At 33.1% G+C, this 26,451-nt stretch overlaps 2 protein-coding genes and 1 long non-coding RNA gene across 3 annotated transcripts in view; 2 read left to right on the top strand and 1 right to left on the bottom strand.

The window, feature by feature from the left end:
* The window catches only part of LOC149897900 (uncharacterized), a 169,746-nt gene extending 156,301 nt beyond the window's left edge, over window positions 1-13,445 (top strand). Inside the window, exons 24-35 of the mRNA XM_090115811.1 lie at window positions 706-909; window positions 2,003-2,151; window positions 3,530-3,592; window positions 3,969-4,095; window positions 4,458-4,586; window positions 4,813-4,905; window positions 5,613-5,730; window positions 6,431-6,543; window positions 6,786-6,858; window positions 6,932-10,150; window positions 11,910-11,985; window positions 12,481-13,445. Of these exons, the coding sequence (XP_089971937.1) occupies window positions 706-909; window positions 2,003-2,151; window positions 3,530-3,592; window positions 3,969-4,095; window positions 4,458-4,586; window positions 4,813-4,905; window positions 5,613-5,730; window positions 6,431-6,543; window positions 6,786-6,858; window positions 6,932-10,150; window positions 11,910-11,985; window positions 12,481-12,511 (4,395 nt within the window). The 3' untranslated portion in view covers window positions 12,512-13,445. The remainder of the gene's footprint in view (window positions 1-705; window positions 910-2,002; window positions 2,152-3,529; window positions 3,593-3,968; window positions 4,096-4,457; window positions 4,587-4,812; window positions 4,906-5,612; window positions 5,731-6,430; window positions 6,544-6,785; window positions 6,859-6,931; window positions 10,151-11,909; window positions 11,986-12,480) is intronic.
* Window positions 13,446-19,930: 6,485 nt separating this feature from the next.
* Window positions 19,931-26,451, top strand: part of LOC149897897 (uncharacterized) — a 49,519-nt gene continuing 42,998 nt past the window's right edge. Inside the window, exon 1 of the mRNA XM_090115740.1 lies at window positions 19,931-20,130. The gene's annotated coding sequence lies outside the window, so the exon portion shown is untranslated. The remainder of the gene's footprint in view (window positions 20,131-26,451) is intronic.
* Window positions 24,884-26,222, bottom strand: LOC149897899 (uncharacterized). Its single transcript, XR_016458127.1, has 2 exons — window positions 25,632-26,222; window positions 24,884-25,557 (listed from the first exon to the last, which is right to left on the bottom strand). It is a non-coding gene; the product is annotated as an uncharacterized LOC149897899 (long non-coding RNA).

Here is a 26,451-nt window from a genome sequence, read left to right as displayed (position 1 = left end):
AAGGCGGTCTTATTACTAACGAGTAATCTCTTCCGGGCAACCAACAGATTGTGTGAAAACATTAATTAGCCTTTATGTGGCTGGTGGGTACGCGCCTTTATGTGGCGGAGGTACTGGTGGATACACAGCCTTATTTTGTTGTAATAACAGGCGGACACACGTCCTTATGATGCGGCTTAGTTAACGACTCAAGATATGTTTATTAAACTGTAACATGTATACTTTGAAATTTAGGAACACTTGTAAACTTGTAAGATGGAAAAAAAACGATCGGTCTCTGTACTCGTATTATTAATTATATAATAATGACAGCCGTATATAGGTTATCTAGTGCCATCACTTCCACACTGTAAATAATACTGATATAGGACATCATGATAAACCTTCAGACACAAAATTGATTTTAAACAAGAAGCTATTCATCAAATAGATTATTTCACTTGTAAAATGTTAAATAAACGTGTGTACAGGTGCAAGTTTGACCGCCTTCTCTGTACAGTGGTTGACGCGTGAGTGTAGCACCGAGGGGTCCTGGGTTCGATTCCCGGTGGAGATGAAGAAAAAAAAAATGTCTCGGTCTGGCAGGACACAGAAGGCTGATCACCTACTTGTCCCTAAAGAAAATCGATCAGTGAAACAGATGTATACATCTGCCCCTTACCCCACTAGGGGACATGGGAATTCACTTTACTTTACTTTTTACAGGTGCAAGCGCTATTCCCGCCGCAAGCGCTAACGAAGCGCATCCGCGTGGGGCTGCAGGCGCACGGCGCGGGCGCGGCGCTGGCCCGGCGCGTGCTGCCGCGGCTGGCCGCCGTGTCGCCCGTGCTCACCGTGGAGCCGCGCCGCAGGAAGTTCCACCGCAGCATCACGCTCACCGTGCCGTTGCCGCACTCGCCCGATCACAAGGTTATTTTACTTTCTTACTTTTACCACAGAATACACAATAGTAATATCCATTTCAAGAAAGAAGTCCCGCGGACAATTATGGAACTAATTTAACAGATGGGGAGATCGGCCAATACATAACATATATCAATTTTTTTTATCTAAATATTCAGTCGCAGTAGTTTATAAAATGAAATTAAATGAACGATACATAATTTCCCACACAGATTTCCCCACATTTAACCCTGCCAACATTATTACGACCGCATACAACACTGCGTCTGCGGGACTTCTTTCTTGAAATGGACTTTAGCTAATACGCTACAGAACGGACACTCCGCCTCACGCCAAAATTAAACACTTACCTCACCCCGCGCGATCAGTCTAAAAATAGTCCATATTTTTCTACAGGGACGATACGCAACGAAGATTGACTACATTAATCAAATTGACTTAAAGTAATTTTATTATTTTGGAATTGTGACTATCGTTTTTCGTAGAAAATGGTTAAATATTGTTCTGTTTACGGATGTATTTCGTGTGCTTTTACCACACCCCGGACACTCCATACAAAATTATCGTTTTGACAGTCACACTGTAGAGACTGCAAATGTGTGTGTTAACGCTTTATGGTTGGCACATTTGTGATTAGCGTAAAAAAAAATTCGCGTTTTTCTGATGAAATACATCCGTAAACAGCACAATATCTAACCATTTTCTACGAAAAACGATAATCACAAATCCAAAATAATAAAATACTTTGTCAATTTGATTAATGTTGTCAATCTTCGTTGCGTATCGTCCTTGCAGAAAAATGCGGACCATTTTTAGCCTGATCGTGCGGGGTGATTTAAGTGTTTAATTTTAGCGGGAGGCGGAAAGTATTATTAAACTACCATTTCAAAAATGTATTCTAATTGTCCGTATTTGACAGTTTACAGGTGACATTTTAATATGTTCGTGTAATACTTTATTAGACGGATATATTTTAACCAAGGATTGAAAAATCGGCCCTTAAAGATCGGAAATAAAAGACAACTTATAAATTTTGATACCATACATTAAACCATCGTCGATACATAAGTTACCACTATTTAACTTAAATCAATTGCAGGTGGTAGAAAAACAATCGACATCAAACTTACGCCTACTCTGCTCGATCATGGGCGGTCAAGCGCGAGCCGTGTGGGAGGATGTCACGGGTTCGACTCCGCTCACCATCACCGATGATTGTGCGTCATTTACCACCACGGTTTCTGCGAGGTAATTATGAAAAGGAGATGTTATTAAAACTACCGTATTCTATAAATTTTAATTTAAAAGATATCAAATATTTTATATCGCATAATATACCTTTATCTATACTTATAATAAATCTGTAGAGAGGCCAATTCTGTACATGAAATATATTTAAAAAAAAACTATGAAGGGGTGATAAGGGATCGCTACTGATGCCAAAAATACAATCAGTAAAATTTTTGTCTGTCTGTCTGTCTGTCTGTCTGTCTGTATATTCGTTATAGAAACAAAAACTACACGACGGATTTTAACGAAATTTGGCACAATTATTCTTCATACTCCTGGGCAGGTTATAGTATACTTTTTATTACGCTCGCGCTACGATCAATATGAGCAGAGCAGTGAAGGGAAATATGGGGAAAACGGGAGAAGTTACTCCATTTTTTAAGCTTCCGTCGCGTGTGCAGCCTTAATGGTTAAAGCTACATAGAAATCATGTACGACACAAATGTTCTTAAATTATTATTGTTATATAAAAATAAATTCCTAGACATATCTTTTAAAATTGACTCACAATAACACGTGAAACTTCAATAGCTTAGCAATTCGGAGCTTTCTGATTATATTTGTCTACTCTTACGTTTACAACACTCTCACTCATCCCTAATTAAAAAAGTTAACATTATTACCTATTCAATAAAAAAAGAATCATGTAAATCGGTGTAGAAACACCAAAGTTATACATGAAATACGCTATAAGTCATCGCGTGTGAATACAGAATCATGCCATAAGGATTATTTTTGTGTATCAACTATCAGTTGCCGCGTTCGACGCGCTTCGCGGCGGGAGCTTTAAAAAGGCGGCGGGTCCACACCCGTTTCGCGTTGTCACGGCATCACGTGTGAACGGCTGAACCGATTTCGATAATTCTTTTTTATTATATTCCTTGAAGTACGAGGATGGTTCTTATGTAGAGAAAACGTAAATATGTACCACGGGCGAAGCCGGGGCGGACCGCTAGTATACTAATAAAAAACTAATGCACGACAACAAGCACTATCAAAAACATCACTTTCGATGTCACTACTATTATCATTACAATTTTTAATGGAAGTTAAAGTTTTGCGTACGCTGTATGTTCCATTGAGCATAATTAATCACATACGGGATATCCTATATGTCGATGATAATTGTCATCACCATCGTTCTTTGGTTGAACGCGCTTATCTCAGGAACTACGGGTCCGATTTGAAAAATAAGTTATGTGTTACATAGTCTATTTTATCGAGGAATATAAATCATAAAATAGGAGCGGAGTAATGCGCGTAAAACGGGCGGGGCACAGCTAGGGTAAGAACTACAATAAATTAAATTCTAACTATTGTCCATATTGTGTTACAGATTCTGGTTGATGAACTGTCAAAATGTCAGCGACGCTACGAAATTGGCTACGGAGTTATACAGGTTAGTTTTAAATGTAATCAAATTCCTGGAATAACGAATTGTGAATTTTTTGTATAGTAACTTCTAGAAAAAAACACAAACTCAGTTACTTTAAAACATTTTTATTTGCATAGGTATATACTGGAACAATTTATAAAAACAATCTAATGTTTCCTGCAAATGTGTCATTATATAGTTAATTAATTATTATTAATAAAAAATGTTTTACCAGAAGTGACATGAGCTATATTTAACTTGAGTAATAATGCATCTTGTTTGATTGCCGCGAGTATTAAACATTTAGAAATAAGCCATTTTAACGTATTTAAACACGATTTATTCATTATTTATTACATATTTTCTACTCAAATACTTAAAAATATGGCTTTACTTTCAGACAAATGCTAGTAGTGCCATTCGAAGTGCGTATCGTAGTTTTGGGCAAACGTTTGGACGCGTTAGAAGGTCGCTTGCTCGTGCTCTATATTACGGACAGATACGCGTATGAAACTCTGTTGCAACAGGTATATTTTATTAGTTAATAATAATGTAAAATATAAGTTATTTTAAAATGTTATTACTAAACAATTGCACAGCAATACTTGATGAAAATTTAAGTTTTACGTGTCGTTGGTGATAACCTAAAATATTAATCGTAATTGAAGCCCTAACTTCAGTAACATTCAATTTTATACAAAGTTTTGATTAATAGACCAAAGCCTCTTTTTAAAGTCTGTATTTATTTTTTCTTATGGTAAAATTTTATATCAACAATAACTTTTTGATGACAGATTTTTTTAATAAAATCTATCTCTTCGTGACATACCTTATTGTGCCTTTGAAATAAATATGTAATCAATAAGTTTAATTAAATACTTTATTATAGGAACACTACACAGAGATAGCGCATTCGACGTCTGTACGCTTTTTGGACGGCAAAGAAGTTTTTCTGGAGTTTTCTGGAAACCTCGTTCCGGTAACCAAATCCGGCAGTCAACCGCTGTTTACTTTTGAGGTAAGAATAATTAGATCAACTTAAAATAGTTTATTATAATGTGAAATCTAGTTACCTCTGTAGTAAATAAAATCGAAATTAAACCGAACTTCAACAAGATATAAATTTAATTTGTAGATGGATAATAAACATAAATTAAACCACCATTTATCTGGTTGTTGTACTTTAAAGAACACATGAATTTCTTCAGGAATATTATTTAATTATATTTGCTTTGAAATTACAGGCGTTCAAAGACAATCGCGTTGAATTCACAGTCCGCGTCAAGCATCACGAGGAGAGCCCATCGGGCAGGATCTATTTCATGAACGAACCTAAGGTAAGAAAACAATCTATTAAATAGAAATAGAAAAAAATCTTTATTGAAAATGTTTTAAAATAATACAGTTTATATATTTGGGGAAATTTATTATTCGACAAATGATCGTATCGAATACAAAATAAAAGAGAAAGAAATTGCATAGGCTTATGAATTCCGGGGTGACACAGGGCAGTATTCTCGGTCCATTTCTTTAATGTATCAAAACTACTATTTGCTTAATAAGTTATCCAAATTTACATTTTCACATTCCTTAACGTTTGCTGCATGATAATAATACTTTGGAGCCATCGATTCGTTAAAAATCAAAGCACAATTAACAATTTGCCATAACATTGTTTTAATTGGTCAGTAAATTTGGCCAATCTATACAGGTAAAGGCTTTTTATAAAGTGTTTAAAATTCGCTTTTTCAATAAAAAAAAGTGTTAGTGAGTGCCGGCAGAAGTGAAAACTTGATTATTAACGTTGATCATGTTTGATATTTTGGAATGGTATCCGTCTTACGCTTTTTCGATCAGGTCACGTGTCCTGACGCGAGTTTAAGATTTTATACCCATTACAGAAAAAGTGCTCAACGCCGCTAAAGAAGTTTCCACTTCAAAAAATCAATAAATTTTTATTGAACTTTCATGAATAATGACCTAATCTATTGTATAATCTAATATGTACTTAAATAAAATGAATAATAATCGTATATAATTGCAGGTGGCCAAGGGTGAACAGTCCCAAACACCCGCATGTGTGCTCGACGTACAACTGCCCGAGCGCATTGCACCGCGAGCCGCTAAGAGCCAACTTGATTGTCTCAACCTCGACCAGTCCGGTAAGACATACATACATACACAAACATAACACATATACATAAATATATATATGTATATAAATCTCGTGTCACAATGTTTGTCCTCAATGGACTCCTAAACCACTTAACCGATTATAATAAAATTCGCACACCATGTGCAGTTCGATCCAACTTGAGAGATAGGATAGGTTTTATCCCGGAAATCCCACGGGAAAGGGAACTATGCGGGGTTTTCTCTGAAAACGCGGGCGAAGCCGCGGGCGGAAAGCTAGTAAATATATACATACAATCTCAGCAGAAAGACACTCACACACATGCCTCCACCAACCCGTTGAGATGCACATACACACACCTCGATCAGTCCAGTGAGATGCACACACAAATATACAGGCTTATACGTACAATCGTAGTAGAAAGACAATAACACACACATGCAAACACACACACAAACGTATACATACAGTAGCAGCAGAATGATACTCACAAACACGCAGTTATAGTCACATCTACAATCAAAACTTAAACTAAAAATGGCCTATTGTAACTTATGACTATAACAATACCCCATTCGAAAATACACACCATCGTATACATAATAATAACATGATATTGAAGAAGTTTTAATTTTACGAAGAGTTACTTGTATTTCGTATGAACTAGCATTTCAGTGATATTTTCTCTCAGTCTTAATATAATATTTACTTGAATAAATTATTTGCAGGATTCGACGCATTAAAAGACGAACTGAGCTTCCATTGGGGTGACCATAATCACAGTATCGGACCGCCATCGCTCCCCACACACCACGAAAATTCACCACAACTCAACGGACACGTGAGTTCACTATAATTACACTTAAAATTATAATGCAAGAGTTATGCTAATATTCAATACATTTATACCCCTATTTAGTACTCCATTACGTTTCTAGAGACCCAAACAATGTGCCTGTTGTCCTGTAGTCTCAGCCCATTTCGATAGAATAGTCTCGTTTACCATTGTGCATTAGACATGGGTTCGATTCACAAGCTTGCGCTCATCTACCATTAAATACATTAAACTATTCCATTTTCTAGGACAAAACCATTGCTAATGGTAATGTGAAATTCACTACTAAGGACGCGGATGATGTGAAACCCAAAGTTCAAGGTAAATATATAAATTTTCATCATAAATATGTAAATATGTCAGTACATTATTGAAAACGTATTTAATTTTACAGTGAATGGTGACTCAGTGCATGTTGATTCGAATAAAGTGAAAGCAACATTCGATTCTGATGAAGACAAAACTCCCATGAATACATTGGAAAAAGGCAAAAAGAAATCAGAAGGCGGTTTCTTAGGAGGCCTCGCTGATAAAGTAAAGAACGTGTTTAGCCACAGTGAGGAGAAGGAAGACAGTAAAGAGTCATCGCCCAAACTAGAGCCTAAACCAGAACCCAAACCAAGAGAATCTAAAGATAAATCACCGCCGAAACCAGTACCGAGAATTATAAACGAAGATCTCCTTGAAAAAGTCGACGATATGTTCAAAGACTTAAAAGTCAAACCTCACGTACGAATCGATGAAGATGGCAACAATGAAGTGTATTTAACAAAATTAATTATCGACGATGGAGATTCTCCAAGTATAAAGGAAAAGACTGAAGAAGTTTATGAGCAGTATGAAAACATGCAACCCGTTGAAACTCCCTTGCGTAGTAAAAAAACGGATCCATTCCAGTTCTATGACGACTGCTGCAAAGGTCTATACAAAAAAGGTGAAAAACATAGCCACGAGGAAACTTCAACGTTAGCTGACAGAATAGAAAATGTCAATTTTACCGTGCATGAGACCATTCAAGAAATCGCTGATAGAGCTGAAAACGAGTCCAAAGATGTTTTAGATAAACTTTACAAAGAGAAAGATAATCTAAAACAGAAAACGTCTGAAGTACAAGATGATGTATCCAATAATGGAGACAACTTTAAACACGACCTTGTCATCGTTGAGGAAACATTGAAGAAAAATGTTCATGATGGGGAAGATAAATTGAAAGATGCCATCAAAGAAAAATCTGATAAAGTTGCTGATACAACACAAAATATAGAAAACGATGTTGATAATTTAACTTCAGATGTTCGTACACAAGCGACCGCTGAAATTGAGAATATTAAAACAACAGCTCAGGATATTGTAAATAATCTACTAAATCAAGCCGATTCAAAACATAAAGACCATAAAACACTAGTAATGGACTTTTTAGCCGCTGAACAAATGGAAGCTTCTAAGTCATTAGACGGTGTAACCCAAGATATAAAGAAAGAAGTAAAAAATAAGGAAAACGATCTTGTAAATACAGCTGAAGTAATAAAGGATTCTACCAAAGAAAAAATATCAGATATCGGCGAAGACTTGAACAATAAAGTGAACAATATAAAGAAAGGTGCTAAAAATAAGATGGATAATTTAAAAGAGGCAACCGATGATAAAGTGAATGAATTGAGTGATGCTATGGACTCTGCAAAGGAGAAAACAGGAAAAGCAGCTGAAAATGTAAAATCAAAGGCTAAAGAAACTAAAGAAAATATAAAAGCTGAGGGCAAAAAGAAATCAAAGGAAGGCAAAAACTTTTTCACAGGACTTGTACACAATATATTTGGCGAAAAAGAAAAAGTTGAGGATGAAGTGAAAAATAATGTATCTGAAGGCAAAAAATCCGCTAAGAAACTATTAAAACAGGCATCACAAATGAAAGAAGACGTTGAAGAAACCGCAGCTAAGAAACAAGAACAATGTGTTGATTTTCTTGAAAATGAAACACAAAAAGTAAATGGTAAGAAGGAAAAAGCTATTAACAAAGGTAGTGAATTAATTTCAAATGCACAAAATACAGCTGAAGGTATTAAGGAAGATTTACATGATACAGCTACATCTGCAGCACAAAATGCTCAAGCAAGTGCACAGGCAGCTTTTAATAACCTCGAGCAATTAAAGAACAAAGTAAGTCACGATGCGAACGAACAAGCAAATAATCTAGTACAAAATATTGAAGGTAAAAGGAATGAAATAGCCGAAGAACTTAATGAGAAGAAGCAAAATGCAGTAGACAGTATACATTCAACAACGGATAGCCTAATAAAAGACATTGAAAATAAACAAGAACAAGTGGCACAAAATGCACATGAACAAGCTGAGAAACTAATTGAAAATGTAGAAAGTAAAACAAAGGAAGTCACTCAAAATATCGAACAAAAAAAAGAAAAAGTTGTTGAAAATGTTCAAAACAGGACAAGTGAAATTTTGGTTGGCATTCAACAGCAGAAAGATCAATTAGGGAGTGCTAAAGATGATTTAATAGAAATTATTCAGAACAAGAGCACAGATTTTTTGAACAGCGTAGACAATGCCAAGAACAACGCAGTAAATGAAGTGCAGGCTCAAAGCGCTCAAGTTATTGAAAACATTAACAAGGAAAGAGATGCAGCTATTCAAGCTGCACAGTCGAAAAGAGATGAAATCGTTGAAGACTTACACAATAAAAAAGACGAATTTACTTCAGCTGTTAATGATAAAACAAATGCAGCTGCAGACGCACTTAAAAACACAGAAACTGTAGTAGAAAAAGTCTTGGAAAAGAAAAAGAGTGATTTAGTAGACACCGGAGATTTCATTCAAAACGCAGCCAGTAATCATATGGATAGGATAAGACAAGAAGCAGAGAGCACTACGGAAGATATAAAAAGAACAGCAGAGGAAGCTATTAACGCGGCGGCACAAAAGAAATCCGAAATTCAAGCGGATATAAGCACGAAATTTGAAGGAATAAAAAATTCTGGCAAAGATAGCTTAGACAGCGTGCAACAGGCTGCTAGTGAGAAAGTTTCACAAGCTAAAGAGTCAGCGGAACAAGCGTTCGGTCACGTCAAAGATTCGTCCTTGGGCGCTTTCGGTTCAATCGAAACCGCGGCAAAGGGCAAAGTGAACGACGTTGCAGACAATTGGGAGGATCTGCAAAGTAGCACAAGGGATACCTTCGCAGAGATGAAAGATGATGTTCACGGGTTGGAAAGCTCAGCGCAAGACACGTTACATAGCTTACAGAGTTCAGCTGGAAATACTTTCGACAGTTTAGACGATTCAACGCGAGAAATAATAGCAGATGTACAAAACACGACGAACAAAGCAGGAGACGCTTCTACAGAACTATTCGGCGGTGTCAAAGATTCCTTCGAAGGTTTCACGATAACGGCGGAAAATAAACTCGAAGATATAAAGGGTGCTGCGAATGAAAGGCTAGAGGAAACTGGGCAAAGTTTGGAAAAGATGGAAAGTGACGTCACTGAGGGTGTAAAGAAAACTGGATCGAATGTTGCGCAAGGCGTGACGTCAGAGGTCGATAAATTTGCAAGCAATCTCAACGATTTGGGCAATACTGTGTTTGGATCATCGGGTAAAGGTATGTTTTTGGCTATTCCTTGTAAATATTGTCACAGTTAATTCAAGAAGTATTGAGCATTTGATATTCAATCGTATTTCTACGGAAATAAAGTCGTAATTTGAACATAATTCGTAATTGCCAGTGGAATGTAATTTGTAAATAACTCGCATTGTATTGCACTAAATCGCACTTTGTCACAAGGCATTGGTTTCATATTCAGCATTGATGATGTTATTAATTTCTTTGTTTAAAACAGCATTATTTTACGTGATTAATTTTATGTGCATTAGTTTGAAATTTTATAAACTTTGAACAGAGTTTTTTTTTTGAAGATTAAAAATTAACTTAACGTTACGTTGCTTTTCATTTAATGATAATAATAAAAATAAACATGAATTCTTAGATTATGGATTGGTCTCCGCGCGCGCGCTACGACTAGATGCCGCTTGCGTACTTGAAAAATGCGGCAACTTTTAGTACGCCGAATTCGGCGTACCCGAGCCAGTCGTGTCACAAGCATTGTGTGGAGAGGGCATACCGATAGTTTTTGAAGATTTTGGACAAAACCCGAAGTAAAATGCCTGTTTGTGCCATAAAACTGTGTAAAAAAAATATAACAAAAAATAAGTGAGACACTGGGATCACGTACAATCAGGAATAATCGTATTATCCGAAATTTCACCTGTACTTTAAAAATGTTGTTTACGAAAATACGACGCCATTCAGTGTTGCCGTACTGCATATCCCAAAAAATACACATGGTTATGGAAATCTTTTAGCAATAATTTGAACTTATTCATAATGTTTTGCACGCCTCATAAGCGAAGCGTTGAGGTGGGTACTACTCTCACTTCGCGCAAAACATCTGATTTTTCAAACTTAAAATGTCTTTATGTATCATACATTGCACTTGTAAGATAATACATACACACACATATTAAGAAAAAACACTATTTTTAACGTTCATGATATTTTTGATGTCATTTTTGTTATTTAAACTAGTTAAAAAACAGTTTAAAAAAGTTCTGTCTTGGACGTCCGTGTGTCTGTATGTGCGGATCCTTTTTCTTGTTAACACGATAGCGACCGAAATACTTTACTAATCGAGTCTTTTTTTTTCTCTTACGCTTGAGTATGCTCAGGAATAGAACCCTTTCATTTTTCAGGGTCTGATTCGATGTGGTTTAATTGTTATTAAATAAACAAAAATAATAATTAATAAATATTTATTAAAAAAAAATTATGAGGCGTGCACTTTTGGATTGGAAAAGGATAATTATAACAATAATTTATTTCTGTTTAACCATGTTTAACTGACTCATATGTTATTTTTTTTTATTACCGCTTTTTACTTTTAAGTTTTAAACAACCTTTGTGGCATCGCAAGTGGATTCGAGTCGCATGTTCATGGGTTCGATTCCCGACAATGCCAAGATGAAAAAAAAATATTTTTCAAACTTCAGCCCATTACCCATTTATGAGGTAAAATTTATGTAGCTGGCAGTACAATTCTTCACACACACTAGCGTCCTTACAAATTGCCTTACACACACTACAGAACTGAGTTGCCGCACTCACGGAGTTATTGTTTTTAGGTGAGGCGGTATCTAGTCGTAGCGCGCGCGCGGAGACCAATCCTTAATCTATGCATGAATTTTTGTTTTTGTGAAGTCCTAACTTTTGACCTAACGTTTTTTCTGTTTGTTTTGTAATAACTATATTAATTTTTTTAATTTGAATTTCAGTACTTTTATTTAATTATGAACTTTATTCACAGGTTTTATGAAAGATTCAAGTAAAAAATTGCTTGAATCAGAGAAATCACAATCGTCACCACACAAGAAGGGCTCAGGGTAAGATTTTAAATTATTATTTTATATTACTTATAAATATAATTATTTTTACATTAATGTATATAACAATTCAAATATCGAATTGCACAACTAATTCACATGAATCATGTCAATGAGACACTTAAATTAAATGGTTTTTATTCAGTTCTCAATAAAATTATCTGAAGGCATTTTTATATAAAACGTTTATAGTTGTTCGTGTGTTAAAGTCCTAATTAAGTTTTAATAGTTCACAGAATAGTTATAGTCGTTGAGCTTAGCAATTGTTTTAATTGGGAAACTAATATTTCAGAATATTATTTTATTTTGATATATTTTTTATTTTAAGATGAATTGAAAATCTTCATTATGTCACTAAAACATTTTGTGGTATACTTATCCGTGCTAAAATTATATAAAATAATGTTTTACTTAAAAATGCCGTATTGAGAATTGCATACAATTCAAATGATATATTACACATTGCCTGCATCTAACACGTGCACCGGCTTACAGAATACCGAAACTTAAGAAAAAGAAGAAATAAGCAGCGTGCGAGCGAAGCCGAACGAACGTATGAGTGTAGATTTAATATTTATTGTTGTTAATTGTTCTGCGGTTTGTTTGTTTCACGGATTATTACGGATATATAATTCATAAATTAATGAATAATTATATGAGAATTTTCGATTGAATCGAAAAAATCGTGAATATATATTGAATCTTTTATCAATTGTATTTAAATCATATTGTAAAAGTGATATATACCTATTAATTTTTATATTTTTCAAGTGTTAATACAGTAAGGAATTGAATAAATATATCTATATAAAATCGTAACATCTCTATTGTATTGTATTTTTAATTTATTTTTAATCGATGCTCCGTGAAGCAAATAATTGTAAATTCTCTATATTCTGTTAATTTTATGACGTGACGTCATACGGACCTAGACTCGTAGAAGTATAGCGTCTAATTTGTTCGATAATATTATTTGAAGAGATTATAAAAGCCATCTCCAATGTACAAAGAAGTACAATTAATCTAGTTGCGGTTTCATAGAAATCGCTTTTATTAAATCGACCTTTTATTTATACAAATAATCAAGTTGAATCTTGCCTCTATTAATCATTTTGACATTTTATTCAATCGTAATATATTATTGGATTTAAGGCGACATATTGTTTTTATTTGCAATTTGTGAAATAGTATATTTGTGTTGCATAATTTATTTTAACTAAGTGTACCGCTTGTACAGTATTCGACAGGAATTGTTTTTATAAGTTTCTCAATTTTGACTTTATACTATGGATTCAGCCATAGCTTTAGTTTGAGATCTGCTAGGTTATTTATTTTTATACTATGTCCTATTTTGTCTTTCGTAATTATTATATCATAGATGTATGTATATTTAATGTCACAAAATGACGCGATTTTATGTGCTACTTTAATTATTTGAGAATAAATATTAATTGAACATTTCTTGTTGTTTTTTTAGTACTTTTACGTTTTGTTAAGCTTATTTGCTTAGCCTATGTATATGTCTTGATGTTGTGTTTGATAAAAGAACATATAAGAAAAAAAGAGCGTGTGCACACGTGTCAGAAGTGAAACTTCTTTGGCAAGATTTAAAGATACCAAAATCGTCACGTTACTCCATGACGTGACGGTATTGTCATGACCTTGAAATACTCTTAAAGCGCCTAAAGAAGTTTCACTTAAATAAGACATTTTTGCAATGGTTTAAACACTCAATAAGAAATCTATATTTGCAGCATATGTTAAAATAATCCGACATTATCTACAGATGTATGTCAGGTAAAGTAATTACATGATTCACATCACCAACACATGGTGTCACACACGAAATGTCACTAGTTATTAAAGAATAATAATCGTAACTTTACTATTTAAGATGTTTACTTAATATATTGAAAAAAAACTTGTTTTTACACAACAACAATGTTTTAATGTCAGAAAAATATAAAAATTTCACATGGATATTAAAAATAATATACGGAAAAAATCTTTTTCTGAATTAAAAAAAAATATTTTTTCAGTACTTTTGTGAATAAAGCTTTTTCTGAAACTATACAATGTACTTAAAAGCTCTATTATGTGTTGTTGAAAACAGAATGTTTTTAACCATCCATAGTTTTTTTCAAAAAACAGTTGATGATTAGATCTTAAAATTTTTTTATTTTTAAAAGCTGTTAAGATAAAACGGTGACTAAATCCAAGGACCTTATTGCCATATAAAATAGTAGAGGATTTTCTTAAATATCTTAAATCTATTAAAAAGCAAAGTTACGAATATATTCTATGCCAGAGGTACATGTCACAAAGTCGCCTGTCACTGCATCTTGCACGAGTCGCTTGGGTAAGTTATTTTGCGCTACTTTGTCATTTTTTGTACCCGATTTTTCATATAAATGTGTTATTTGTGGTTAAATAAATGCAAAACCATGAAAGTCTAAGTTTGGTTATCATACAGTTTTGAAAAAATGCCGTATCTATATTATAGAGGATTTATTCTATGATCTAGTAATTTATAATACAAGTCAAATGTAAATGCATTATATATTTTCTTTGTTAGAGTAAATACGTTCTTTATTATTTGAAAATGTTATAAACAAAACCCTTAAAATTCTTTCTTTTATCTTGATTTTTTCAATGTTTGAGCATCTAAAGTTAAGTTTTTCCTGTATTTCGATAACAAACGTTCGAAGGTTGGAGTTATTTGTATTAAACGGGATATTTTAAAGGCGCATTATTTTACAGGTTTTTCTCAAAGTTGCGCCGCAACCACTGAGCAACGGGAGCGCGATGGCGAATCAATTGATAACATCTACATAATTTTAAATATTAAAATTATAACTTATTCTTCCAAATAATGTTAAATTTCCCACGAGTTACCAGTCTTGTCTCCGTGTTTTTAAACGATGCTCAATTTCAAGTTGATTTTTATCGATATTTTGAAGTAATATTGATAATCTAATAAAAATAATAAACTCAACTCAAAATTGAGTAACGTTTGAGAATTCGGTAATATGGTGCTCAAATCAACTAAATATTTAGTGTAATGTTATTGCTATGCTCCTAATGATATTGAAATAATCATAGAAAATAGATTTTAAATTTCTAAAGCAATAGGTTTTTCCAGTATTGGAAATTAAATACGTCTACAAAACCATGAGTTAATACATAAATATAGTAATTTATATACTTAAATCAAGAATCACGTACCTGTATAGAACTAAATAATATAATTATGAGTTTTATATAAAAAATAATATATATTCCAGTAGTACATATGGTGAGAATTGTTGGAAAAACATGTTAATTTGTTTTATATTTATTATATATGTATTGCATATTGTTACTAAAAATATAACCTAATTAGTCTTTAAAGGTAAGTTTACCAGAAATTATGTAATTAATTATTGACATTAAATTGCCAAATTTATTGCGTTTATTCAAAGAAACACTAAAATATCCTTTTCACTTATCCTGCACCTTTAGATTAAGGTAACGTTGTAAAAGAGCGTTAGGATTATTACGAATGAGGGTAGTCAAAAAAAACATTGTTTTTTCTACACGTAGGTGCTAATTTTTGCTATTTATACTCTATATTTTATTATGTTCTGTATGATTTTTAAAATCGAACTACCCTCTTAAAAGAAATAATAATTTTTCAAACTACCCTACATTCGTAATCACCCAAATGCACTTAAAATTAAATATTATATTTTCTAAATATTTTCTTGTAAAGGTGAGATTGTTGATTGGATAAGAATTGGTGTTATTGTGATTTGCACAAATGCGTGTTTCAAAGGCCCCAATTCGAAATTTTTGAGAAAAAATTGCCCAAAATTTAATGAAGGATTCTCTAACTAATTGTAGATTACAATTACTGAAGTACAAGTAAGGAAATAGTCGCTTCATAGACTATATGATGTAGCCATAGTTTAGGCTGAAGCCTGACTTCATAAGCCATTAAAAAAATTATTAAAACTATTACATAATATGTAATTGTTTACTTGTATCATTTTTATATCTTAAATGTTGTTAAATATTTCGATAAAAGGCCATTTTGTCATAAGAAAAATCATATAGAAACCTTTATTTTGTATCTATATTGTATATTTGATCTAATTTCAATATATTTTAAACTGTAAACAAGTCCTTACGGGCAAGTGAGATTGTGAACGCGAATATGTACTCAGAGTACCTTTTAACTTTGTATCTTTAAACTATGTACTTTTGTATCACAAAGGAATCGTAAATAAGAAGAAGAATAAGAATAACAATATCTTTATTGAAAAAGTAAAATAATACATTTAAAATTTGGGGAAACTAATAATAAATAGATATTTATTTTTAGCCAATTAGCTTCATAACTTAAATATTCTATAGTTTTACTAGATTATAAGGCTTTCTTAGGTACATCACTTAGATCGACATACATACCTATTAGTGTTTTATTTCAACGATAATTTTTCGGCAAAGACTAGGTAAAAGTCATAATTTTATATTGGATTGGCGTGAAAAATGCGGGTTCGAGTCCCGCCTTGTGTTCGATTTTTTTCTATTCTTTATAAATTTATATTCATTATAGGTATAACTTAGATCACAATCATCTATACAAGTTTTAATAACTTTTTATTAAAGCCTATCAGTGTAACGATTGAACCCACCCCTTTACGGATTCCTTTGTGATATTAAAATACATAATATAAAATATTAGTATTTCTGTTAGTTTATTCAATAAGTTTATTACAAATATTAAAAGTGAATAAAATTTCGAAGTACTGTGATGCCAAAAAGTGGAAGAAATGTAGAAAAGGTTGATTTTTTGTTAAATTATTGATAGAGTTTATCGTCACCCTATTTAATGCTTTTAGTAATAAATAATTATATTATAATATTGTCGTTTTATTCCAATTTACTACCTACCTACCTACCTCAGAAATAATAATGACTAATGTAATCTATACTTATAATAAATCTGTAGAGAGGCCAATTCTGTACATGAAATATATTTAAAAAAAACTATGAAGGGGTGATAAGGGATCGTTACTGATGCCAAAAATGCAATCAGTAAAATTTTTGTCTGTCTGTCTGTCTGTCTGTATATTCGCTATAGAAACAGAAACTACACGACGGATTTTAACCAAATTTGGCACAATTATTCTTCATACTCCTGGGCAGGTTATAGTAAAAGAATCATGTAAATCGGTGTAGAAACACCAAAGTTATACATGAAATACGCTATCATCGCGCGTGAATACAGAATCATGCCATAAGGATTATTTTTGTGTATCAGTTGCCGCGTCCGACGCGCTTCGCGGCGGGAGCTATAAAAAGGCGGCGGGTCCGCACCCGTTTCGCGTTGTCACGGCATCACGTGTGAACGGCTGAACCGATTTCGATAATTCTTTTCTATTATATTCCTTGAAGTACGAGGATGGTTCTTATGTAGAGAAAACGTAAATATGTTCCACGGGCGGAGCCGGGGCGGACCGCTAGTAACTAATAATTATACCTTGTTAGAAGAACTTAATAAACAAAAATTGATCAACCAGGACACTCTTGTTACATACCTAGGTAGAAAATAAAACTTAATATAACAAATCGGTTTGTAAAGTTCTTCTATTCTTCTTAGTATAAAAAAACTAGCGGTCCGCCCCGGCTTCGCCCGTGGTACCTATATGTTTAAACTATATCCTATCTCTCAAGTTGGATCGAACTGCACATGGTGTGCGAATTTTATTATAATCGGTTAAGTGGTTTAGGAGTCCATTGAGGACAAACATTGTGACACGAGATTTATAATATATATTAAGATAAGGAAAGTAATTTCCATGACTGTTTTTAAGTAGGTACTAGTAAAAGTACTGAATCGAACTTTCTCAAAGTACTCTATTTGTATTATACTTATCAGCACCAAGCGGCAAGCACGAGCACGAAGCTCTGCTTATAAAGCTCTATAACTATACGCTTAAATGTCGAACAACTTTACTTTTCAAATTTAATTGAAAGACGTATAATTGAATAGATTTATTTATTTATTTAGATATGGATAACCTTCTCAACAAAAGCTCTCAAATTTCAAGATCTACAAATCAAACACAATTTTTGTCATACGACAAATGTACAGACTGAACCAATTAAAAGTTTTGTTTTCGAGCTATTAATATCAAATTTCAATTACGAAAATGTAGATACTAATTAATGTAGGCTTTTTAGATTGACTGTAGACTACGTAGAAGGTACCTACATAAAATTTACTCGTAGCTACATAAACCATCCTGATATTATTATGCAGTCGTAAGTTAATTTCAACCTGTACAAAATATTAGAAGTAGGTAGGTAAGTACCATTGGTTTTCACCATAACTGTCATTTCAAGTTCAAACTAATTATGAAACAATATAGTTGAAAAGACTTTAATATACATCCTTATAACTACTGTATTTAATCGTAACGGGGTAGAAACCGAGGCCATTTCCTGTAAAATTTAAATTTGATCCATTGCATAAAAGCCAGTCCTTTATATCAGTTCTATGTTACAAAGTTTTTTATCCATCACTAGGAGTTACAAGACAGTAATAAAAACTATAACGCTTCTTTGCATTATACTAAATTCCGTAATGAAAAAACCATATGCGTTAGTAATCTATGAACGCAATCCCTACAAAAAGCTTCATAAAACTACATTAATCGAGGATGCTGCAAACAGACATAACCGACAACATACTTTTTCGTCAACCCGTTCTCTTTATAAGTTTTTTCTAATATCTAGTTCCAACTTTTAAATGAGCAATTTCCAATCCCACTTCTATACTGCCGAGTTATTCAATTCAGCACGAGACCAATTTCTCAAATTTTATGTCACTTATAAATGTGGAGCGCCACTTCGATTATACGATCTCGAGTGACGTCCATAAAAAGGAAGTGCATTGGCCATTCGTTTAAAAACTGCATGTCGGTCAAACCCTAATGCATTTCGTTCCAGTTATTTCCGAGTTTCAATTGATTAAAAAACAGACGCTCTGTTATCGACTACATCGCAGGCCTGAGCGATATAAGACAGCGTTTGACGAAATTAGCCAGCGGCACACAACATTGGTTTTGTAATTTATAGCGCCTGTAGTTATTGATGCCGCATAGAGTTAGGTAAAATAAAATATTCAGAAGCTGTTCGCTGTTCAGACACCTATGGCTGTATAGGCAATAATACCTAGGTAAAATATAGTCTATTTACTATCTAAACAGATAATTTTTATCTAGGTAGGTAGGTATACTGAATTTCAAGCATTACCGATCAGCCGTTTGCACGACTGAATAACACTACATATATAGGTATTATGTAGTTGCTCTACATAATATAGCATTTCTTTGATTATGAATAAATTGAATTGACAATTGATATAATAATAATGATTGATAGTACCCTTATAGTACCTACCTACGCCACTAAGTGGTGAAAAACTTGCAAAGACTTTATAGACGATATCAAAACTTTTATTTTATCCATTATCCCTAAAAATTCAATAAAAAGAGCAAACAAATCAAAATACAAGCTTTATTTGATGAAATAATTGACTTACAAGCGTAGTAGGGCTGCCGACGAACTATTTTACAAGATATCCAATAAGATCTCTCTCACATAACAGTAATCAAATAGGATTTAATTAGTTTCCAATACCGTATGACTAACATTTATGTTTGTAAACATGAATAAATACCTACCAATGCATGACTGATACGACAAAAGAAATTAATTTATCTGTGACAAAAAGATGAACGAAGCCAACATGTATCACACTCAATAATAAACAGTAATCACTAAAATTCGATCTAAAAACTGTGTCATATAAAAATTGTTGCCAAAAGTTGGCACCCCTGGCTTGCATCCGACTCCAATCAACAAAGTTTAAATTTAGCCAGTCGAAATCGCGATGTCCAAGATATCGCACTTACTGGAGGAGCTTCCAGATATTTTTCTTTGTCAATTTCATGAGTGAAAATCGTGGAATTTTCGTTCCGTTTTACGAGCACTGCGAGCGGTAAAGTTTTGCGGCAACGTATATTAACTTTATTAAACAAGTATTGTGATGTGTAAGTGTAACTTGGATTTACTGCAGTCATTTCAACTATTAAGGTACCTATACTTAAAAATTAAAATAGTTTTTTTTTACAAAAAGCTTTTAAGTACATTATTTTTAATTTAGAAGATATTTACAATATTCTTATTGTAGAGATTCCTATTATAAAATAGAAAATAACTATGCTACAGATTTTTTTGCATAATTTTTTAAGTCTTCAAGCAACTTGTAATTAAAGAAAGTAATTATATTTTTTAATATTTTATCTTGAATCGTCACTAAACCTTGATTAAATATCTTGAACTACAAACCAATGACGTCAATTTATATGTGGAATGCTGCAGACAGCGGATAGTACATAAATGTCAAAAAACGTAAACAGTATTTGATGATAATCAGAGTTCTGGTAGTTACAGAATGTCTAAGATATATATAAATACTTATTAGCCAACTATGAAGCTTAACTTTATTACATACCATCAGTCTTTAATTATAAATATAGATTTAACTGTCTGCAAATCTTAATTTTAGAATGATCTAACTTACTATTTTATTCTCAGTTCATATTATTTTATTTTCTACCTAATATAAATTACATAAATTGAGTATTGTACGTATAAAGTATAGAGGTAGAGCCTGGAGACGAAATGTGTTAAAATTTTGCAATAAATAAAAAAAACTTGAAAACTGTAAAAAATGAAAGTCTTTAGATATTTATACTTAAATTAATATCAACAAAGATATCTCAATAATAGATATTCTTACAATCTCCTAAGTAGGTATGTTATGTTATTTAAACGAATTTCATGTACAAATCCTAATACATTCTAAATTTATAGGTAATTTATAAATTGCAGTCTTATGCACTTAAAATATTGCATACATAATTATCGAGTAACATATTGCAAACAAAATTCCCTTGGGAAGCCACATATTAAATTTAATAGCATTTAAAATAGATTAATAACAAAGTACACAGATCCTATCTCAACCGGTGTATAATAATAATAAATAATCCAATAAAATTGACGTATGTACATACATCAAATACCGTTTATGAATCACGACTACGAAATTACGTTGAGTCATCTATTGTTTCGAGTGTAAAACTCATTTACGACTTAAAATAACCTTAATTTATATAAAATAATAACTAACGGATTGTTTGTTATGAAAATACAAGCATCTTTAAACAGTGTCTTAAATTACTAAAGTGTTTGTTCTGTTCAATAAATCTATATATACAAAAATGTATCCTACTTGGGGATTTAAATCAAATTTTGAGAATGAACATAGGCTACCTTTTATTGCGAAAAATGTACCACGGGCGAAGCCGGGGCGGTCCGCTTGTATGAAATAAGTAGTGTCCGACCGAACTTTCGGTTTCGGTTTCGGTTTCGGCTGAGTTTCGGCCAAAAATCAAGTTTCGGCCGCAGTTTCGGTTTCGGCCAAAATCGGCCGAAACTTTTGCCGAAACCGAAACTTATTTCGCAAGTTCAGTGAACTTAGTTCACACACGTTCACGCTCGCTTAACTTCGTTTTCCTCGGCAACGCTTTGACGGACGCGGACGCTGTCAAAGCGTTGGTTGACCCACGCTGGTGGAAACAATTTTTGATTATCTATGTTGAGATTGGAACAGGGTGTAATGGTAATTAATAATTATTATTTTTATATAAAAGGTACCTAAAAGAGACATATTATTCTTCTAAGTACAAATACCAATCCAAAGTATTAAAGACTCTTTAATAAAGAGAAAGATCTCAAATTACCAAAACTTTTATTTAAATTTTAAAGTAACAGTAACAATTACTGATTTGATTTAGATGACTGATTTTACTGAGAACTTAATTTGAAAAAATAATAAAAATTAAAATTGTTATCCATACTAATATTATAAATGCGAAAGTAATTCTGTCTGTCTGTTACTCAATCACGCCTTAACTACTGAACTAATTTGCATGAAATTTGGTGTAGAGATATTTTGATACCCGAGAAAGGACATAGGCTACTTTTTACCCCGGGACATAAGATAGGTTTTATCCCGGAAATTCCACGGGAACGAGAACTATGCGTGTTTTTCTTTGACTGCGCGGGCGAAGCCGCGGGCGGAAAGCTAGTTATTAATATTTTAAAAATATTATTTTTACAGACAGAGTTACTTTCGCATTTATAATATTAGTATGGATTAAATTAATGATTACAACAAATTTAATATACTGTGTTTTCATTTCATGCCCTAATTATGGCAAAATAATAGGTCAAATGCACCAAAGTTCAGGATTTTTAGAAACTTCATACTAGACCACGTGAGTTTCGGTTTCGGTTTCGGTTTCGGCCGAAACTGAAGCCACGGCCGAACATTCGGTTTCGGTTTCGGTTTCGGCCTGGAAACTAGTTTCGGTCGGACACTAGAAATAAGTTATTCGTGAGACAATAAGGTAACTGCTTATTATATGCTTTACGACCGCGGCTTCGCCCGCTTCGTCTTAAATCTATTAAATTATATAATAAAACCTTCCTCGGGAACCATCTATTTAAAAAACCGCATCAAAATCTGTTGCGTAGTGTTAAAGATTTAAGCATACATAGGGAAAGGGACAGAGAAAGCTACTTTGTTTGATACTATGTACCTACTGATAATTTATCTCCATATTAAAAAATAAGTATACTTATAGGTACAATGATCTTTGTTGTAATGTGTAGTAGTGATAATTGATTCATTAGCAGCTACTGTAATGGTCCGGGAGCCAGCAGCAGATTTTATGACCAAGTTCCTCTCAAGCGGTAATTAGTAAAATGCATCAAAGTATAGTATTATGAAGCCTCGTGAACGTCAGCTGGAGCTCGGTTGGGGGGAAGAGCGGTTGTAGCCTCCCGTATCAGCTGACGGTTTTTCCACCAAGATACAGCCAGCTGACATATATATTTATACACAGTTAAATATAAGCTATCATCAGGTAAATTTTTGTTTGAGAGGAAATAACGGAAAATAAATTTTTCTTTAAATTTAACTTTCATGTTCGAGACACCAGCTGACGTATAATACACCATGTTGTAACCAGCTGACTATTTTTTTTCGTCGAGATATTGGGTTAGCTACAATTTGACAAATTTTTAGCTGAGAGGAAATGAATGAATGAATGTATTTTTTTTCCTATGTGCGTGGGAGGCTACAACCGCTCACCCCCCCAACCGAGCGCCAGCTGACGTTCACGAGGCTTTATAATACTATACTCTCATGCGTCTGACGAATTATCTCTTGAGAGGAAATAGTTAACCAAATTTGCACCTGGCTCCCTAACCATAAACAAGAATAAAAGCATTGTGTTCAATTCGCACGTACTTTTAGTACTTTCTAATTTCTATACATTCTCCGTTACCGATCCAATTTTCTTGTAAACCGTTTTCGTAAATACTGAATAAGGTACAATTAACCTTACATACTTATTGCAATATTTGACGACGCGGTTGGCGCAGTGGTAAAGTAACTGCCTACTGAGCCGACGGTCCCGGGTTCGATCCCCGGTCAGGGCAAATATTTGTGTGATGAACTCAATTATTTGTTCTTGGGTCTGGGTGTTATTATCTATATATGTATTTATTAAATATTATATTTATCGTCGCCTAGTACCCACAACACAAGCCTTAATTGATCTTACTGTGGGACTAGGTCGATTTGTGTAATAATGTCCTATAATATTTATTATTTATTTATTTATTATTTATTATTCGTTCTAGTGAAAATAATTTCTTGGACATCCAGAAAAGGACAAGGTAAAATTTTTGTAGCAGCAGCGTTGTCTAGAAATAGTATCTAATATCTATGTATTTATAGTACCGTTACATATGTAGGTGACTATTACTTATGTTTATAACATTTTTTATTGTTGATAACAAACTACAAATGTATCGGAAACTAATTAATATTTACTATGGGTTACGGAGTTTTAGCAAGGAAATAATTTCATCAAATACATTCACCGGGTAAATTTTATCATACTCCCCGTAAAAGCTCCATTTTTTTTTAAGACGATACACAAAAAAAAATCCACTGCTTGGTGGGCGGAGTCTAATAGCTCGCTATCGCGAACGCGGGTGTGCGCGAAGTCATTCTTACAAACTCGCCGCGCTGCCGCTGGCCGACTCGGGACAAACATGTATGGAGTCGTCATACAGTTATAATATTGTTATACATTTATTTAATTGTTGATGTATTGGTTTTATTTTCTTGCTTATAAACAAATAATCTTCTTTTTTAACAACTACTTAGACATTATTAATAATTATTATTATTTCGTAATAACCTGTATTATTTATTACAAAATAATACAGGTTATAAATAATCTTTAAAATAACAAAAAATATTGTTACTCTGAAAAAATGAAATGGTACTCAATAACGCGGACTACTGAATTGATTTAGATAGAATTTGATGCTGACGTAGATATTACATCATGCCCAGAAATGAAAGGTACTATTTCTGAAAGAAGTCATAAACCCTAATTCTTCTCAGTCAAAGTCAAGAGTGGAAGATATCACTAATACAGTAAAACTGATGCGAAACTTTGGATGTTAATTTATATATTTTTTTGTTAGTTGTTACTTAATCACGTCAAGACTACATTACCAATTTTGATAAAATATAGCTAATTGCCTGGATTTACACATAGGATATTTTTTATCCGAACTGAACACTTCTGTGGGATAAAACAGGATTCACGATATAACCTAATTCCACGCGGGCAAAGCCGCGGTCGGAATGATATTTTTTTAAATAAAAAAATTGTTTAAAAAAACACAAAATATATTGACGCATGTATTTATTTTTTGCACTCTATTATAATTGTAATTATTCATTACAAATAATCAAAATAAAATAGCCAGAACAAAGTTAGGCCCTGGTAGGGTAGGTAGGCAGGTACAGCAATGTGAGACGAACACTGGCTTATTTATACCAATAATAATGTATTTTAAACATTAAATTAAGTTTACAACAAAAATACATAATATTAGCTAATGTGAAAACGAATCAACCAATCATCCCACAACAATGAAATGTGCACACAAATATTCATCCAAATCGGTTCATGTGATTAGGAGGAGTGACTGCAGCGCCATCTTCCGGGCCCAATTGTGTTTCCAGATCACCCAGGAACTCAATTTAATATATGTACTTACACAAAATTTTTCGAAATGAAAACTCACATTACTATGTAAATATGAATATAAACCTGTTTTAGTACTAAGCAATTTCCCGCACAGGTGTAGTAACTAGTAAGTATAAATGAAATAAATATCAACATCAAATTCTTTATACAACATACTTATCTACCACCTACTAAGAAATGTAATTCTTGAAATTTTTTTGTATTTTTTTTTAATATAATACTACTCCAATGAGCTCCTGTTCCATATTACCTCCACCATACTTCCACTAAGTTCACCATGATTTTTTATTTCTTTGCACTTTGTTGCTTTTTGCTAAAAATGGAATCATGCGATAAAACCAGTAGAGCGTTGATAACATATATTTTTGACTGAATAAAGGTACTTACGAAGGAGTGGGTTCACATTGTGAACATTCAGTGGGTTTATTTTCCTTCTGGATTCCGGATTTCTGAAAAGATTATCTATGCTATAAATGAAAAAATCTTACACATTCGTTATGTACTTAAAACAGGGGTACATATCAAACATCGTCTATAATACAATTATCATCAAATTTAAAATAAAACCAACTTACTTCATTAATTTGTTCCAATTGTAAGCATTCTTTTTCCTCCAACCTTTATGTTTCTTCTTCTTATTTTCTTTATTGTCCCCATTTGTCTCATATTGTCTTATCGTGTTGTCACCCTTTTTTACGATTGCGCGAGCGACACAAATTCCCCGTGTGACGGCCGTAGCGGGAATGACTCGTGCAGCGATCGGGGTAGGAAGGTACAGGGCGGCTCTCGCTATATTGGCTGGTCGCGCGCTAATTTCAAGTATGTCTTGTTTATTTCAAAACCATCGCATATTTCAAAATTCTAAATCGGTAGACGTATAGGTTGTATATTTTATAGTTAATATCCAAAAAGTCGTAACTTTACGTTTGTTATTTTGAAGATGCCAGAGATTAAAAAAAAATAACAATGAGAACTTTGTATTTTTTTTCTATCGAGAAAATATCATGGAATCATGTTTCTAAAACGGTAGACGTATTGTGTTACTATTGAACTTTCTTGTCAAGAATTTTCATCACGACAACTTTAATAATATAAAAATTACGAAGGTTTAAAAAGGGCCGTAAATGTTAGAAAAATTAATTCATCACCTTAATGATTGCCATAAATCTTTGGAATGGGTAATGGAAGTCGCAACCGAAAGAAACCC

Source organism: Colias eurytheme, chromosome 24 (assembly GCF_061535395.1).
Source record: "Colias eurytheme isolate Ceu_HAF_F1 chromosome 24, ilColEury1 Martin Lab GWU primary, whole genome shotgun sequence".
Classification (NCBI taxonomy): Eukaryota; Metazoa; Arthropoda; class Insecta; order Lepidoptera; family Pieridae; genus Colias; species Colias eurytheme.
The sequence above is the reverse complement of the archived record's forward strand: the minus strand, read 5'-3'. Positions and strand labels throughout refer to the sequence as shown.